At 44.1% G+C, this 18,179-nt stretch overlaps 1 protein-coding gene across 1 annotated transcript in view; it reads left to right on the top strand.

Moving 5' to 3' along the window:
* The window catches only part of LOC113406302 (von Willebrand factor A domain-containing protein 3B-like), a gene marked incomplete at its 5' end in the record, with an annotated part of 114,741 nt that overhangs the window by 55,529 nt on the left and 41,033 nt on the right, over positions 1-18,179 (top strand). The window contains 2 exons of the mRNA XM_026650381.1: positions 5,900-5,950; positions 6,883-7,102. Of these exons, the coding sequence (XP_026506166.1) occupies positions 5,900-5,950; positions 6,883-7,102 (271 nt within the window). The remainder of the gene's footprint in view (positions 1-5,899; positions 5,951-6,882; positions 7,103-18,179) is intronic.

Raw genomic sequence — 18,179 nt, forward strand, 5'->3', positions numbered from 1 at the left:
CCCCGGGCACGCCGAGTGCAGCAGCTCTCCACCCCAGCTCACCTCTGCTACGTCCCCTCCCCGAGCACGCCGTCGCTGCTCCACTTCTCCCACCTCCCAGGCTTGCGGCGCCAATCAGCTGATTGGCGCTGCAAGCCTGGGAGGCGGGAGAAGTGGAGCGGCGACCGCGCGCTCGGGGAGGGGGCGTAGGAATGCTGTAAAAAAAAATTGGGGGCACCGCTTTTTGGCGCCCCCAAATCTTGGCACCCTAGGCAACTGCCTAGTTTGCCTTAATGGTAGCACCTGCCCTGTGGAAAAGTGTGGGAGAATTTAGAATTTTTTCCCTAGTTGGCTGCACTGCAACCCTTCCAGAGTGCTCTTTTCCCCATGTAGAGCACCCCCAGCTTCCAGCCAACACTCACCAGGCTTGGGATGTTCACCAAGGGTCAGTGAGAAAGTGATTGTTATGTTACTAGAGGTGTATTTTACTGAAATGTTTCAATGCTGTGCGTGAACTTAACAATCACATTTCTGTGCATTGTTTCTTGTGCTTCTGCAGATGTGGCCTTGAAGGACACCCCACACACACGGGCAGAGCGTCTTTGCCAAACAAGAAAGTGCCCAAGACGGAACAAAGAAGACATGTTACGAGAGGTACTGCAGTTCTCCAATGAAGAGAAAAGGGAATGCAGGGAGTGGAGGGAAGCCGAAAGGCAGGACAGAAAAGAAAATTAGGAGTTTGTTAAGGACACTACTGAGCAGATGGTTAAAGTCATGGAAGAGCAAACACAGATACTGAAGTCCTTAATAATGCCTCAGATTGAGCAGATGTGTGCCCGCCCTCCCCTGCAGCACATTCAGAACTCTTTTTTCCATGCCCCCCCAAACTCCATCCACACATTCCTTTCTGCTTTCCAGGAGTTCTCGGTTTCCCATTCACTCCACCCTCTCGGACAACTTTCAAAATGATAGCTGGACCTACACACAGCTCTGAAAGTCTGCCCTTTCCTGGTTCCTCCTTTCCCATCAAGCATCTTTGTGTGTTTGTGCGTGTGTTGTTTTTTCTGAAATAAAAGCAAATTTTTGAACAATAACTAATCTTTATTTGTGTCATACAAATTGAGATAGCAGGCACTACCAAGCCGTACACAGGCAGTTTAATCATTTGCTTACTGGAATTTAAGGCTCGAATTTCACAATTGCTTAGTATGAAAACTAGATGTAATGTAACATTGCAGTACCAATCACAGAGATGTACATTACTGGTTCTCATTTTCGAAGTGTTGCCTCAAAGCCTCCCTGATTCAAATAGGCCCCTCTGATAACCCTGGTATCTGGCTGCTCAAAATCAGCAGTGAGGCGGTCTGCCTCAGCACTCCACCCCTGAGCAAACCTTTCACCTTTAGCTACACAAATATTATGCAACGTACAACATGCGGCTATGACCATGGGTATAATATCCTCACTGAAGTCTAACCTGCCATAAAGGCATCGCCAGTGCACCTTTAATCTGCCAAAGGCACATTCCACGGTCATCTGGCACCTATTCAGCCTGTTGTTGAACCACTCCTTACTGTTATCCAGGTTTCCTGTGTAAGGTTTCAGGAGCCATGGTTTTAAGGGGTATGCTGGGTTTCCCAGGATCAATATGGGCATTTAAACATCCCCCACTGTAATCTTCTGGTCTAGAAAGAAAGTCCCTGCTTGCAGCTTTCTGTACAGGCCGGTGTTCCTGAAGATGTGTGTGTCATGCACTTTCCTGGACCACCCCGCATTGAAGTTAGTGAAATGCCAATGGTGATCCACAAGCGCCTGCAACGCCATGGATAAGTACCACTTCCTATTTATGTACTCCGTCGCAAGGTGGTCTGGTGCCAGAATTGGAATATGTGTGCCATCTATCGCCCCTCCAGTTAGGGGAAACCCATTTCTGCAAAGCCGTCCACTATTTCACGCACATTTCCCAGAGTCACACTCCTTCGTAGCAGGATGCAATTAATTGCCCTGCACATTTGCATTAACGCAGCCCTAATGGTCGACTTCCCAACTCCAAACTGATTTGCGACCCATCAGTAGCAGTCCGGAGTCGCAAGCTTCCACATTACAATTGACACTCACTTCTCTACCAATAGGGCAGCTCTCATTCTGGTATCCTTGCACTGCAGTGCTGGGGCGAGCTCCACAGACAGTTCCAGGAAGGTGGCATTCTGCATCTGAAAGTTCTGTAGCCACTGCTCGTCATCCTAGACCTGCATGACAATGTAATCCCACCATTCAGTGGTTCTTTCCCAAGACCAAAAGCAACGGTCCACCGTGTGCAGCTGTTCTGTGAATGCCAAAAGAAATCTAAAGTTGTTCCTATCCATATTACACACCATGTCAGGCAACTGGGAGTCTTGTTCAGTTAGGAACTTCATGATTAACAATACTGCCCTCTGCAATGTGTTAATGACACTATCCGAGCATAGGAGAACAGAGCAGGATCCATCCCTTCATTCAAAGATGCCAGGATGCACAGCAAACAAGGGCTGTTGAAAAATGCCACAAAAGAAAGCCGGAAGCCCATGGAATGCTGGGATGGAAAACAATGCATCATGGGACACTGAGCTTGGTCCCAAGATGAGCCACAATCTGCTCCACCTTCCCACAAGACCTAGCGGCAGAAGGTGTTGAGCTGCACTGTGGGATAGGTACCCACAGTGCACTGCTCACACTGTCGATGGTAGTGCCCCAAGTGTGAATGTGCTCTGCCAACAGAGGGAGTGAGTGTGAATATGGAATACCGATTTTTATTATAGCGCTTTTTGATTGTCAACATAACTTTTATCAACAAAACTATAGTGTAGGCAAGGTCTTACTGTCCTTCACAGATCTCAGTGTCTGATTCCATCCTTTGTGAAACAACAAACAAATCCCCTTTCCATTCCCACTTTTTGTTGCCAAGTCTGTGTCTTGATCCACACTAAATACTTCTCTTGTATAACTACATCGCACAGGGGTGTGAAAAATCCACACCCTTGAGCGACATAGTTACACCAACCTTAACACCCCATGTATACAGTGCTATATCGGTGGGAGAGCTTCTCCTGTCAACATAGCTACCCCCTCTCAGGGAGGTGGAGTTATTAAGCTGACGGGAGAGCGCTCTTCCATTCGCTTAAAGCGTCTTCACCAGATGCGCTACATTGGTGTAGTGTAGATCTGCCCTCCCTTTCATGGTCTTAAAGTAAAAACTGATTTGGAAACTGTTTATTTTGTATAATATTTATGGAAATCAATTAAGATATATTTGTTTTTATTTTGCACTCACTAGATTGAATGTTAATGGTTCTAGGGGGCCTGATCCAATGTTCATTGAAGTCAATGGGAATTTTGTCCTTGATTTTGATGGTGAGGTTTTGATAACTATTTCCATCTTGTTCACTGCTGTGGAATGTATTGAAAAATAATCCTGGTTGACTTCAGTGGAGTTGTAAGGGGGAGAAAAATGTCTTCTGATAAAATATTATGAGTGTTTTGCTGAAGAGCTAGAGCACAGGCCTGACTTTTAAAGTATTATGCCTGGTATCTCTGAAACTTACTGACATGAGTGGTCTTTACTGATGCTAGTTCCATTGACTAAAGTGAGTCAGGGTTACTAGCATCAATAAGAGCTTGCAGGACTGGGCCCAATATTTTTACAAATATGTGTAAAAAATAAAACTGCTTGAAGGCATTAGTTGTTATGAGCATTAATACTAATGAAAATTTCAAAATGAACGTTTTAGCTGTTTTTCCTTTAGAAGTGAGTGAAAAATTATTCAAAACCAAAAATATTGTTTCTTCTCAGTTCGTGAGACAAAAAAAATTGCTTATGGAATTTTGCACCATGGAGTTCACCATGGAAAAGGCATATACAGTAGAACATCAGAGTTACGAACACCAGAGTTATGAACTTAGCAACCACATACCTCATTTGGAACCGGAAGTATGCAATCAGGCAGAAGAGACACCCCCTTCCCCTCCCCACAAAAGCAAATAGAGTACCATACTGTATTAAACGTAAAGTACTAAAAAAATAAATAAAGAGAAAGCAGCATAGTAAAGTTTCAAAGCTGTATTAAGTCAATGTTCAGCTGTAAACTTTTGAAAGAACAACCATAATGTTTTGTTCAAAGTTACTAGAGTTACAAAGATTTCAGAGTTATGAACAACCTCCATTCCCGAGGTGTGTTTAACTCAGAGGTTCTACTGTATGTACCAATTTTTAGTAAAAGCAGTTTTCTAAAATCCCAAATTCTCAAACTATAAATCCTTGAAACTAAGATTATAAAATAGAAACACTGGTATAATTAAACTATAGCCTTGCAGTTGCAAGGCTGCAATGAAGATTTTAACAGTTTCAGCAAATATAATTGAGGATGGGGGTGGGGTACGTGTGAAAGGTGAAATCATTCCTTGCCTAAATATGTGGATGCCAAGTTTCGACCTATAGTGGATGTAAGTGACAAATTATAGCTCCACATTTCCATCTGAAACATCAATTTAACCATGTCTTTTGTGCTATGAATACAGTATTACATTTCTGATAATTGAATTTGCAAGGTTTGCGAGGGTTCAGCTTAGTGAATAGTCACAAATTTATTTTGACATCTATAAATTAGACAATATGTTAGTACATGCCTGTTTCAAGAATAGAAGAAACCATGACAATAACCTCATCATACCTAGATTGATTATTAGCATAAAATTAAGAGGGGGGGAAGTGATGGCAATAATTTCATGTTTCCACAGAGAAATATCCTTCAACAAAGGAGAAAAAGCTGGGATCTACAAAGAGTGTGATCTTGAATAGTTACAGACATTTACAAATGAGCTAGTTATGAATGTGCAGAATTTAGAAGTGTGAAATAGACAGCTGAGCATGCTAAGAATGCAGAATATGAATATACTAGTAATTTGCATTCTGAAGGAGCTGGTTCTTGTTTTCCTTGGCAGATGCACTAAATCAGTCGGAAACCCATGTTCAGAATCTAATTTTGTATAGACTGTTGGGGATTTTTTAAAGTGCAACAGTTACTTCACCAAGATTGGAAAAAGACAAGTGTTTGGAAAGGTCTGAGTCTTCTCTGAAATGAACTGATGCCAGCTCAGACATTTGTAAACAATAATATAGCAGAGTTCACTTTTCTATATGATGGCAGCTAGGACCCCCAGAGATTTGCTTCTGCATTGTGAAATAAGAGATAGTTATGTGATGGCTTAATTTTTGGGATGTTGACATTTAGGGATACAATTGTAAATTTAAATTGGCTAGTAGAAACTTGTAATCTATGCCTAAAAAAAAAAAAAGACAAATAATCTGCAACAAAGGGAAAATACCTGTAGTGTTTTTAAAATGACAGAACTTGAGTGCTTTTGGGTAGGCAGTTCTGTTTTCACCACAGCAGCTTTCCTTAATGGGCAGAGTGGAATGAAGTAGAAATTGAAATGGTGAGATTGCATTTGATTTTTAAGTGGGGAAAAAAATCATTAACATTGCTTCTCAAGTGCCTTCACACTGAAGCTGTTAACTTGTCCGGGGCGGGGCGGGGGCAAGCTCTTGGCTGACATTAAATCAGTGCTGTTGCTCAGTTTAGATTACTGGGTGCTGGACTGAACTCTCCACTAAAATTCCAGCAGGAAACATTAGTGATTGCCACTAATCTCTCAGTGACCCTGAAATAATCATGTTGCTACCAGATGGAAGATGCTGTTTTCCTATATCCTTTTGCAGATGATAAATTCATAGTTGAATGATAAGAACACAGTTTGTGCTTTCAGAATACAAATCATGGTAGAGATCTTTAGAACTGCGTGTTCTGGTTTATTCATTGATATTATGATAATCAGCCACACACTGACCTCATTCCCTTAGGAATTGTTTTCTTTTATTTAATAGGCGCTTAAATCTAATTATTTGGAGAGCACTATCTCAAGAGGAAAGAGACAAGTAAGTTTTCACCTTCTTCCTGTCTCAATAATTTAATTTTTGAAACATTTATTAATGGAATGGGAGCTACGGTGCTCAGCACCTTTGAGAATCAGACCATAAATATTTAACACACTTTTTTGGCTGCTCTTGTCATGGCCAGTTTATTTTACTTTCAAGTATTTCCTGTCTACACCTTACTGGTAAAAATTGTTATGTGTGACACGGTAACATGTAAGCTTCAGGTTTTGGTTTGCCACCCACTGAGTTCAGGGCCGGCACAACCCATTAGGCGACCTAGGCGGTTGCCTAGGGCGCTAACATTTGGGGGACGGTGACCACGGCGGCCGGATCTTCGGCCGCCCTGGTCGTCGTCGGTATTTTGGGGGCAGGACCTTCCGCCGCCTCTGTCGGGGGCGGTATTTGGGGGGCAGGACCTTCCGCCGCCTAGGGCGGCAAAAAAGCTGGCGGAGCTCCTGACTGAGTTACAAAGTGAGAGGATTTTTTCTCCCCCTTGCTGTTCACTTTTGTAAAAGAGAATAAGCGCTTCCCCTTAACAGTGTTAATCTATGCTCAGTGTGAGTGGCAAGGGGTTGGGAGGACTGGGACAGAATCATCTTTGGCATCAGCATAAACCCTTCTCTGCTTAGCCAGTGAGTAGCACTCCAAGGATTGGTTTGTGAGGGGATAAGCTATACTGATTATGAGCACCTTTACACTGGTATGACTGCGTCTACACTGGGGATTTGTAGCACTTTAATCAGATTGGGTTTTAAACTGATATAGTTAGAATGGTACAAAAACTGTATGTAGAACAGCCCTAAGAGCAGTGAAGTTAGCACCTATTTACTTCACAGGGGCAGTGTGCTGCTTAATTACTTAACATTTGTAAAGTGTCTTGAAAATGAAAAACATTACTACGTATAATTGTAAACTGTTGTAATTTTTTAAAGGTTTGAGCAGGAGGAGTCAGTCTCGTATATGGAACACAAGGAAGCTTTGCTACAGGCCTTAGAAAATCTTGGTTGGCCTGTTTCTTATGATGATGTGACACTTTTGGAAGATGAGATTCTGGCAGGGTTAACATACATCCAACAAGCCTCTGATCTTCAGGAAGCTGCCAAAAAGGAGATTCAGAGAACCTCTGTATCGCACATCAACCACAGTAAAATGGTAGGTTGTACTAGCAGGGCAATCAAACATTTTCTTTCAAATGTTCTTCAGTGTGTGCTCCTAGGATAATTTCACCTGTCACTTAGCTACTTGATAGGTTGGCACTAACCATAACTCTATACAAACTGGGGAAGAACATGCAGACTGAGTTGCTAATCATGCTTCTAAAAAGAGATGAAGCTGTAGTGATCACCTGCTATTTTGTAGAAAAGTTTGTTTCCCTATTGTAACTAGACCAGTAAGGGGTTGTGTCACCGCCTGCCCTGCATCTCTGGGATCTTAAATGCTAAGCTGCTGTGGCTCACAGTCCAGACGCCAGCAGACAAGCATACAGGTTATACCCTGTCTTCCACCACCCAATTACTTTCTGCAGGGTGACCCCAATGCCTCCCCAGTCCTGAATTTTCCAAAAACCGTCTGACCTGTAGTGCCCAACCCTCTTGCTAAACATTCACAGAAGGTATTAAGTTCATTGCTCCTTAAAGAGACAGTACCCAGCAGTTTATTAGCTTAACTTGGGTTAAGGTAATCACTCTATTTGAATCAAAGCACGAAATTGGTTTATAGTAAAAGTAAAAAAAGGGTATTAACAAAAAAAGTTTAAGTGATACCAAGTATAAGGAATAAAGATAGAAAGGATTACAAGCATACAAAAGTGAAAATACACTTTTAAGACTAAAACCTGATATAACAAACTTGTTCAAATAAGTGTTTCTCACCAAGTCTCTTTTCCAACTTGGCTGACCAGGCATTCTGGCCAGGACCTTTCATAGAGCTCAGAGTGCTTGGTTCCTTTGTCTCTTCAGGTGAAGGATAACTTAGGGTTTTTCTTCCTCTCTCTTTATAGTCTAGTAAATCTTTGAAATGTATTCTTTGAAGTATATCCCTAGATAAAGTTCCTTTGCCCTGCTGGATGTAGATGGTAGGCTGTCTGGTGTAGACTCCATGCTGGTTCCTTCCCCACTGGTGGTTTTTGACAAAGCAAATGATCTCTTCCTGCAACCGCCAATACAATAGAGTAGCCTGTTGAATTTGTCCACACCTGGTTTGAGGTGTTGGCCTCTTTCCTTTGTCTGGAGAAAACCCATTTGTCAACTCCCCTGACACACCTGATCTAAACACATTTTAATCACATATTTCCAGCACACCTGTAAAGTTCTTTGTGGGTTAAACATACATATATCACATGAAAATTTTAATGATCATTGAGTTATTAGTTTTCCAGTGATATATTACATGCCATCTCTTGGGTAAATATTATAGCTCTGTGCCATCTGGAGTCACACCTATAAAAATATATGCATTTCTTTTCATTAACAAAAGGTAGATTTGTTTCCTCTGAAAAGGAAGACTTAAATGTAATCATTTAGGGTGAAATTCATGCCCCTGCATCATACTAAGCCTGAGTAGTTAGATTTTGTGCAGGGAACTCCATAGGGGTTGGATTGGATAGAATCCACCACCAGCCCAATCTGTTGGCTATCTGCCACCATTATTCCAATCTATGGGGCTGAAATAGTGGCGATTGCACCTCCACATTTCCATTCGAGGTGCTTTTGGGCCATGTAAGTGCAGCAAATTTGAGCCCTTCTCTGGTTATATCTACACTGCATTGTAAACCCAGTTCTGTGGGATCTGGGCTTGTGGACTTGGTGTTTCCAAGCCCAGGCTCTAGCATCCACACTGCATTGTAAATCTGGATTTACAGTTGCTGGACCTGGGTCTCACAGCCATGCTAACACGTCCATTCTGCACTACACAAGCCTTCTGGCTCAGGCCTGCATCTTGCACTGTGTCCACATTGTAAAATGAAAGAGGTCGGACCTGAGTCTCAGAGTGATTCAGGCCCTGACCCATCTCCCTAGCAGAGTTGTAGGACCTGGTCCTGAGTGCTTGCTGACCTGAGTGAGACTGCTTTGTGAGTAAATGGAAGCAGAGCTTCGGCTTAAACCTGAGTCAGAGCCTAAACATATCCTCTTTTCCCCCTGGCAGTTTCTCTGCCTGTGATCCTCCTAAACACAAGGCTAATAGAGAGCTTAAGTGGTTAAGTGGGCTTTGTGCAGGCCCTCCACCCTTTGGGTGAGTTTTACTATTGCATACTAGTGAGATTCCTGTAGGACATTTCTATATCTGTATGTACATATAACATATTCTTTAAATGTTTTTTCGGTAAGCTAAAACTTTCATTGCTTTGTAGATTGTTGACCATTGCAATAACTTTATGGTTACCATTTCTCTCTTCCAGTTCTTTAGAGCAGGGGTCTCAAACACGAGGCCCGCAGGCCGCTCTTCCCTGTGGCCCGCCAAGCTCCCTGCGCCCCCCCCCCCCCGTTATTTTATGTGGCAGCTAATCTCCCTCCTCCCTGATCCCCAATGTTTGGGGCTGGGTCTCTCCCCCGGCCCCGCCTGCCACCCCCATGCGTCTCCCCTGAGTGTCCCCCGGGCTCACGTGCTGCCCCCTCACTGCCCTGAGCCTGCAGCGCATGCTGACTCCACTCCACTCTGCCGGCTTCCGGCATCACCTGCTGCCGCAGGGTTCTAGTGCTCCCCTCCACTCTGGCCAGGGCAGGCTGCCCTTCCCCTTCCCTTCTGCCCTAGTTCTGAGCCTCTCCAATGCCCCGAGCCTCTCCAATGCCCCAAACCCTTCATCCCCAGCCCCACAGCCCTCACCCCTACACCCCCTCCTATCTCCAAACTCCATCCCAGTGCCTGCACCCCAGACCTTCTCCCCCATCCAAACTCCCTCCCAGAGCCTTAGGCAGGTGGGGGTGGAGTTTGGGGGAGGGCAGGTTCTGGGCACCACCAACATTTCTACAAACCTGCCACCCCTGGAAGAGGCAGAGCAGGGGTGGAGTGATGGTGCAGCCCAGTGCAGTGGGGGGGCTTTAACAGCAGTAAATCTAACTAAGTGCGTGTTTTGTCCTTTGAATGAGGTGCATTACTGTTGGTGGCGCTTACCACTTTCCAGGGGGGAGGAGCAGGGAGCCGCGTGCTCAGGGGAGGAGGTGGAGAAGAGACGGGGCAGGGGCGGGGCCTCATGGAAGGGGTGGAGTGGGGGTGGGGCCGGGGGCAGCGAGGGGGGGGTGTGTCAGTGATGCGGCCCTTGGGCCAATGCACTAGTCCTCATGTGGCCCTCGTGGTCATTTGAGTTTGAGACCCCTGCTTTAGAGGGTGTTTGAGGGCAGTTTGTAGAAGGCAAGTTCTGGGCTTGCAACTATTCTGAAGTGTTGAATGTGTGTGGGGCTTGGTTTTGGTGTGATATGCAGGTGAAATACTAGCTGGCAAACTTGGTATATCACTTCCTTGTAAGTACCTGTGGGGGGTGCAGCTCCAGTATAGAATACAGGTATCCATACTTGTGCTGTAGGAAGAGTCCAATCTTAAGCTTCACGATTTTACTCTTTCAATATCCCAACCCATGCTGAGGCACAGTGCCAACCCTCGCAAAAGAGGCACAGTGTCAAGCCTTCAGCTCTCCTACAGTTTTACAGTGATGGAGGGAAGTAGATTTGAACTCCAAATCAATACTCCCTCCCTGTACAAATTAATCAGCCCCAAATGCAGGTAACATACATACAAAAGTTTACCATAAATCAATGAACATTATTTCTAAGAAACAGCAATTATGAATAACTTGCCAACAGATTCCATTTTGGTTTGACAATATTATTAACAGATAATATTTACCACTTAACAGTATCCATAAAAAAGAATGCTGAAATTGAGATAACAAAAGTACATATTTCCCTCTGGGTCAGAGTTAAGGATGTAGTGACATGTTACATTTCTTTAGGCTTAACAAGAATAGTTTATTTATTTGTTTGAGTGTAATATTTATGATATGCTTACATATTCTTTCTTGTTTTCGTTTTGTAAGTTATGTGATAGGTAAATACATTTTTGGCCTTAGTCTTAAATGTTTTTTCTTTTTTTTCGAATATGGAAATGTTTTTTAAGTATTTTCTTACAAAATGCCTTGAAGTAAATGTGTGCATGTGTATGTATGTCTGTGTGTATGGTGGGTTTTCTTTTTGTTTTTTGTTTTGTTTTAATTTAGAATTTCTTTGCAAATATAAATATTTTTTAATTTTTATAAAAATGCATAAACAGTTTTTTAAAATAATTGTCAAGGCTAAACTGATTATCACTCTGAGTATTTCTTGGAAATGAATTTTCCTTCTCCAATTAAGATTTTTAAATTAATTAAAATTTTAATTGATCTAATGCTTTAGATTCAAAATAACTTGTGTGATGAAATATTTATTGATCCAAGACAGCTACTTAATTTAGTAACAATTGCATAGTATGAAATCTAAGGATAAACTTAAGGCTGTGGCTGAACATCAAGAGACACTAGTGATCACAATTTTTAGAATGGCTACTGAAAACATTTTCCTAAATTTTTCTCATTTTCATAGTAACTACAATGCAAAGGCTTGGTGCTACAAGGTGCTTAAGCCCAGATTGGAAATTAGGAGCCTAAATACCTTTGAGGATCTGGCCCTTAGGGTATGTCTACACTACCGCGGTAGTTCGACGGCTGGCAATCGAACTTCCGGGTTCGATTTATCGCGTCTGGTCTGGACGCGATAATTCGAACCAGGAAGTGCTCGCCGTCGACTGCGGTACTCCACCTCAGCGAGAGGAGTACCGCGGAGTCGACGGGGGAGCCTGCCTGCCGCGTGTGGACCGCGTCTGAACCGCGGTAAATTCGAACTAAGGTATGTCGACTTCAGCTACGTTATTCACGTAGCTGAAGTTGCGTACCTTAGATCGAATTGGGGTGTTAGTGTAGACCAGGCCTTAGTGTTTTCACTTCTCTTTGGTTTCAGTGGGATTTGAGAGTGCTCAGCACCTCACAGGATCAGTATAAATCAGTATAATTCTACCGCTGAATAATTTCTTTTCTAACATAACCAACACACGGTTCATATTAGTATTCTGTTAATAAAAAGCAGCAATATTTCCTGTACTGGAGAGCTGATAGTTTTCAGATATGCAAATCCAGACAGTTGGGTTGTATTGTTTCACCCAGCAGCACATCAAGAATCTCATCTAGAATCTTAGGAACAGGTATTGCCCAATCTCTCTCTGTCTCTAGCAGATAAACAGTTCAGCTTTTCACCTCCAAAAGTTTTATGACTGCAGTTAAGAGGGAGATTTTCAAAGATATGAATGGTAGTTAAGCACCTATTTCCTATTAAAAGTCCATGGGAGTTGGACATCTAATTGCCATTTGTGGCTTCAAAAATCAAATTGCTTTTAGTAAATGGAGGATGACAAGGGAGAAGAAGTTTGTATTTGTTGAGTTTGTAGTGGCTCCCACTTCCAAAGAAAATGGTGATTTTACTTTATTTTCTTGTCCAAAGATATAAGGGATAGCTGATGAGGCAAATTCTGCTCTTGGATGTGCACATGTGGTTCTCTTTGATTTCAGTGGGAGCCATGTGGGTGTATCCACAGGTACAATATGACTTTTTTGAATATTGCTTTTTAAATAAAAAACTCAGAGATTGACTTTAGCCGCACTGATTGTGATGTTTCTGCTCTCTTTGACCATCACAATGCCTGTTGAAAGTGGCAGGTGAAAGATATTGCGATGAATGACAATCTTGATTGCCTGACAGAGAATGCTCAGTGTGTCAAATGCTGTTTGAAACCTGACAGCTCAAAGATTCAATGTGTTGCCAGTGCTGTGAGCAACTCGTTCAGAAAGAAACATAAAGTGCACTGAAATATCTCTAAATGACTCAGTCCTCTACAAAGGTTCATACTTAGCTCAGATTTCCACTTCAAAAGGATCCTTGTTCAGTGCATTTGAATGCAATTAAACATATAACAACAAGGTGCACGACATGTCAGCTTCAAAGTAGAATTTTGCTCTCTCTCAGTAGGAACACAAATGTACTTACTACCATTAGTGCCAGCGTGAATACAAAAAAGTCCTCAAAGAGCAATAACTTGTCCTTAGTGGAAGGTTGTAATCGGGATTCTCAAGCCACATCTTCTTAGTGTGCTTCTGTGTTTGTAGCTTTTGACAGTCCAAGAGCATTTACTTAGTTATTTTTCAGTGTATTGAAATTCATTTATCAAAATCTCTACATGTTTTTCTTACAACCACACACATAAAAACATAACTAAATTTGATAGAATTTTGATTAAAAGACAATGCCCCAAGCCAAAGAAGAAAGACAGATCAAACCACCTTCTTGGGCAAGAGCCTGAAGGTGAAATTCACTCATGTGCAGAGGGCCCACATAAGACCCTGTGCACCACTTTAACTCTAAACACAGGACTTCAGTGGAGGTTAAGTAATGAATGGGACATTGGACGTGGCTTATGCACTGGGGTACATTTTATCCTAAATGAATAGCTAGACCTTGTAATGTGCCTGTTCAATAAATGTCTGCTCTGTTGAATCAATCAAGGAAACAGATTCTTGAGTTGAGGGCCCTCATTGTGAATGCCCTGCCTCCAGACCACTCAGAAATCAAATCTAGGAATAAACAGCATAAACAACTAACTCTCAACTGCAAGAATAGAGTACCAAGAGAAGGTTTGCTGAAAAACGGTTCTTCGAGTAGATGCAGCTGTGTATTCCACTTAGGTGTGTGCATGCCCAGCACACAGGAGCCAGAGAAATTTGCCTAGCAGTACTCTTAGATGGGCGGTGTTCATGTCTCATGGCCGTAGCCCCTTCCCTGGTTACATGAGGCGGTGCCGACCCCAGAGCTCTGTGTGGTCTCAACCTCACAACTTCTCAACTAGTTTAGTTTTTTTTTCTTGTATATAATTAGTAATACCGTTAGAGTTAGTTAGTGTTGTGGTAGTTGGTTGCTCTCGGTGGTGCCCTCATGAGGATTTAAACATTGTTTTTCGTCTGGGAGAGTAATTCCCCACTCACAGTGCTTGCTCTGTCTTGGTGAGGCCCAAGTCAAGGAGTGTTACATGATCTACAGATTGTTTAAGAAACAGACTCAAGTGGCTCAAGATCTTCACCTGAAGCAGCATCTGTTTGAACAGGTCATGTGGCCTGCTTCAGTACCAAGGCACTCATCAGGTTGGAGATTGCCCTTGGGCTCAGAGAGCACTGTTGCTTCACGTTCCAAAGCAGACGCCTCTCCAAGAAATGGAGGAGCCATTCCCCTTTGACTGTGCTGAGGAAAAGGTTGCATAAAACCAATTGAGACTGCTCCAGGTCTCAGAGTGACTCTTCCACCTCCCCCAGGAAAAGCATGGGCCTGCATGGAGCTGTTGCTGGCATGCAGGATGTACGGGTACCTCTAGCCCTTCCCCAGGACCTAGCAGGGATGTTAGAAACCCTGGTTCTGGCCTCCGGGCGTCTGTTGAGTCCGGTGCCAATGAGGGAGATGCTGGTACTGACTGTTTCCACTTTGGTGGCGTACCAGGCAGCTACAGACCTCCTCCTCCTTTCAGTTCCAATCTCTCCTTTGGCCCAGGACTTTTCCCGGGCTGCATCAACTATAGCCCCTTTGACTGATAGAGCCGCTGATCCCTCGGGTCTGTTGACCCTGCACCCCATTGTTCTCTTCCACAGGTTGTGGAAGTGGGGTTGGTACTGGGATCCGTATAGGGGACTTTGGTACCAGGAACCTCCTTGGCACCCCTGCAGTCAGCACCACAAATGCTTCTGTGACAGCTTTCACCGCCCTTGACATCGGTACCATCAGATACTCTGTACTGCTGTCTCCAGGATCCCAAGGCTTTTCTGCATCTGAGTCGGGGTCATCCTCCTGCTCTTCATCGCCCGACCAGTGTCAAGGGCCATTGATGGACCATTATGGGAACCAGGATTGGTACACATCTCATGATTGTGACGGAGGTCCCTGGCCTGGTGCCTCCTGGCTGCCAATGCCTAGTCTGTATCATGGAGGTCTCACTTAAAGGCAAGATCGCCAGCCAAGTCTGTGGTAGTGACCGTCCATCTGCTGCAGGCCCAGGCACCAGTGGTCCTTCTCCCTGTGGAGCCTCTAGAGCCATCCTGTCTGGGTCTGTCAGCCGTAAAACAGGAGCTGGTTTTTAATCAGTTAAGGTCCTCGTCTTCATCTCCGAACAATGCTGTGCTGACTGGCTTATCCTCCCCTTTGGTACCAGAGGATTTTAAGGAGTATCAAGACTTTTTGCGGCATGTAGATGCTTCCCTTGGTACCAAAGCAGAGTTCTTGCAAGAGAACACCCACAAATTGATGGATATTTTAAAGTCATCTACTGCCCCTGGGAGAGTCACCCTCCCTATAAACTATGCATGCCTTGGACTGGCTAAGGCCCTCTGGAGCATGGCAGCTTTGGTACTGCCTGTGGCTAAGAACTTGGAAAAGCGCTCTTTTCATTCCCATGTAGGGATTTGAGGGGTTTTACTTCCATCCATCCCCAAATTCCCTAGTCATAACTGCGATGAGCAACTGAGCCAGGCAGGGAAGGTTTAAGTCTACCCCTAAGGATAGGGACTTTAAATGATTGGACCTCCATGGGCAGGAAGGTTTATACCTCCTCTTCCTTACAGATGTGAATTGCTAACCAGCAAGCCTTGCTGTCCGTGTATAACTTTAACTGGACAGCTGTGTCAAGGTTTGCAGACCAACTGACCATGGCCTCGTGGGAGGAATTTTGAGTGTTTGTCACTGAGGGCTGCTTGGTGGCTACAGTGTCCTTGAAGTCCACACTCAATGTCACGGACACCTCAGCAAGGGTGATGGCCTCTATGGTCACCACTAGGAGGGGTTCCTGACTGCATAATACAGGTATTGCCTTTGATGTCCAGTAAGCCATTGAGGATTTGCCCTTCAACAGCCACACACTGTTCTCAGACAAAACTGACGAAATGCTGCACCCCTTCAAGGACCCAAGGGCTACCCTGCGGTCCTTGGAGGTGTACATGCTGCCAGTGGAGATGCACCACTAAGGCGTCCAACAGCAGCAGCAGTGCCCACCACAGCACGTTTGGCCAGCCTTTCCCTCCTTTGGCGCAACGAGACTACCCCAGAAAGAGGGATAGGTCCCACAGGAGAAAGCAATCGGGCTCGGGGTTCGGCCAGCCTACGTTCCCTCCCCCAACGCCTTCCAAGCGCCCATTTGACTCCTCGGTCCAGAGCACTGTTCCAGTCATTGCGCCTCACTTGTCATCCCCCACTTTGGGGACAGGCTGACCTGCTTTCACAATGCTTGGGGATCAATCACTACCGACAGCTGGGTCCTTAGCACCATCAGATCAGGTTTATGCCATCCAGTTCCTCTCCAGGCCTCCTCCTTACCCTCCCTCCCCATCCCTCTTCAGAGACCCCTCTCACGAGACACTGCTTCGTGAACAGGTCCGCTCTCTGCTGGCTTTGGGAATAGTGGAGAAGGTTCCGCAGGAACATCAGGGTCACAGTTTCTACTCACGGTACTTCCTGGTACCCAGATCCAAGGGAGGGATAAGACCCATCCTCAATCTTTGCGACCTCAACAAATATATCATGTACATGAGGTTCCGAATGGTCACTCTATAGACTGTCCTCCCCATGTTGTCTCAGAATAATTGGTTTGCTGCTGTGGACCAACAGGAAGCCTACTTTCATGTGGTGATTTTACTGAGCCACAGAAAGATACTGTCATGGCTGAATGCCAATGTCAGTACACAGTGCTTCCATTCAGCCTCTCTTCTGCCCCCAGGGTTTTTACCAAATGCATGTTTAGGAAATTTACTAAAGTTGAAAGTATTGCAGTGTGGTAAATGTTGATTTTTTTTAAAGCACACCTATACTATTGGTGTATGTTGACACATCAAGGGTAAATTGATAAAGATACCAGACCTTTGTACATAGCTAGGCAGTTATTAGCCAATGAGACTAATTCAGTTTCCATAGCATACCCAGGTTTAAAATCAGACTGAAGGGGATAAAGGAAATCTGAAGACTTTAGGTGAAGCCAGAATAGACTCTCACTACACCCTTCCCAGTAACCTTGACAATCGATGAAACTCTTGCTGTCAAGAGATAGACCCATAATCAAGAAACTAACGGTCTCTCTCATTTAAAGGATGCAAGAACTATATACTTTGAGAGATTGTGATGCAGGGATGGAACCAAATGAACATTGAAGTGTAAGACATTAAAACCTTTTTAAGCAGTAAGGCATCTACAAGTTTCAGAATTGCATAAGCTTTAGTTGAGTCTTGTTTAGTTCTTCTTTTCTTGTATTTACTTTGATTTCCCCCCTTTATTTTCTGTATTTAAATAAGCCTTCTTTTGTTTATGCAAATTGGAATTGTGGACTACTAGTGGGTTACAGATGCTGCTGCGTGTTCTCAGAGGAAGGAAATCCATTTCTGCCTTCAGAGGAGGCAGATGGGAGTCTGAGGTACTAGACTGAGTGCTCTAGCAAAGGCATTGGCACTAATCGGCAGTGGTGGAAGAGGGGCATGCCAGAAAGATTTGGAGAAGCCACTAGATATGAGTATAGAAAGAGCCTAAAGACCAGGGGTAGTGTTGCGTGCCAGGGATGTTGACACAATTATAGACAATATGATTCACTTTAAATGTTTGTAGGCTGGAATGAATCCAAAGCTGTTGTGTATTCTATTTTTTTTTATGTTCAGCAGTACATTCAATTAGCAGTATCTTTGCATACACCCATGAAAACAGGGTCTGGTTTGTTGACCGTGGAGAGTAAGGATAAAATTTGAAGTTAAAAATGCTCTAGTGCAGTGGTGCACAAACTTTTCCAGTCATGCCCCCCTTTATCATTCACAGAATTTGTCTCCCCCTTACTTTTTTGCTGCTTCAGGTGGTGGCGCTGCTTTCAGAGCTGGGCAGCTGGAGAGTGGTAGCTGCTGGCTGGAGTGTTCATGTTGTTTGCGGGGCGGGAGGACTATTTTTTTTAATCCTGCTCCCGTCCCGCCCTGCAATACCCATTCTATTTTTATCCTGCCTCTGCTATTATGGCAGCGGGTCCTGTGGGACCCAGTTCTCTTGCGCCCCTCCTGAATACCACTTGTGCGTCCCTCAGTTTGTGCACCACTGCTCTAGTGCATAGTCTTGAGAAGCATCTTGCTACGTTGTCACAATTTTTTTGTTTA

This window comes from Terrapene carolina, unplaced genomic scaffold, assembly GCF_002925995.2.
Source record: "Terrapene carolina triunguis isolate 2854851 unplaced genomic scaffold, T_m_triunguis-2.0 Scaffold25, whole genome shotgun sequence".
NCBI lineage: Eukaryota > Metazoa > Chordata > Testudines > Emydidae > Terrapene > Terrapene triunguis.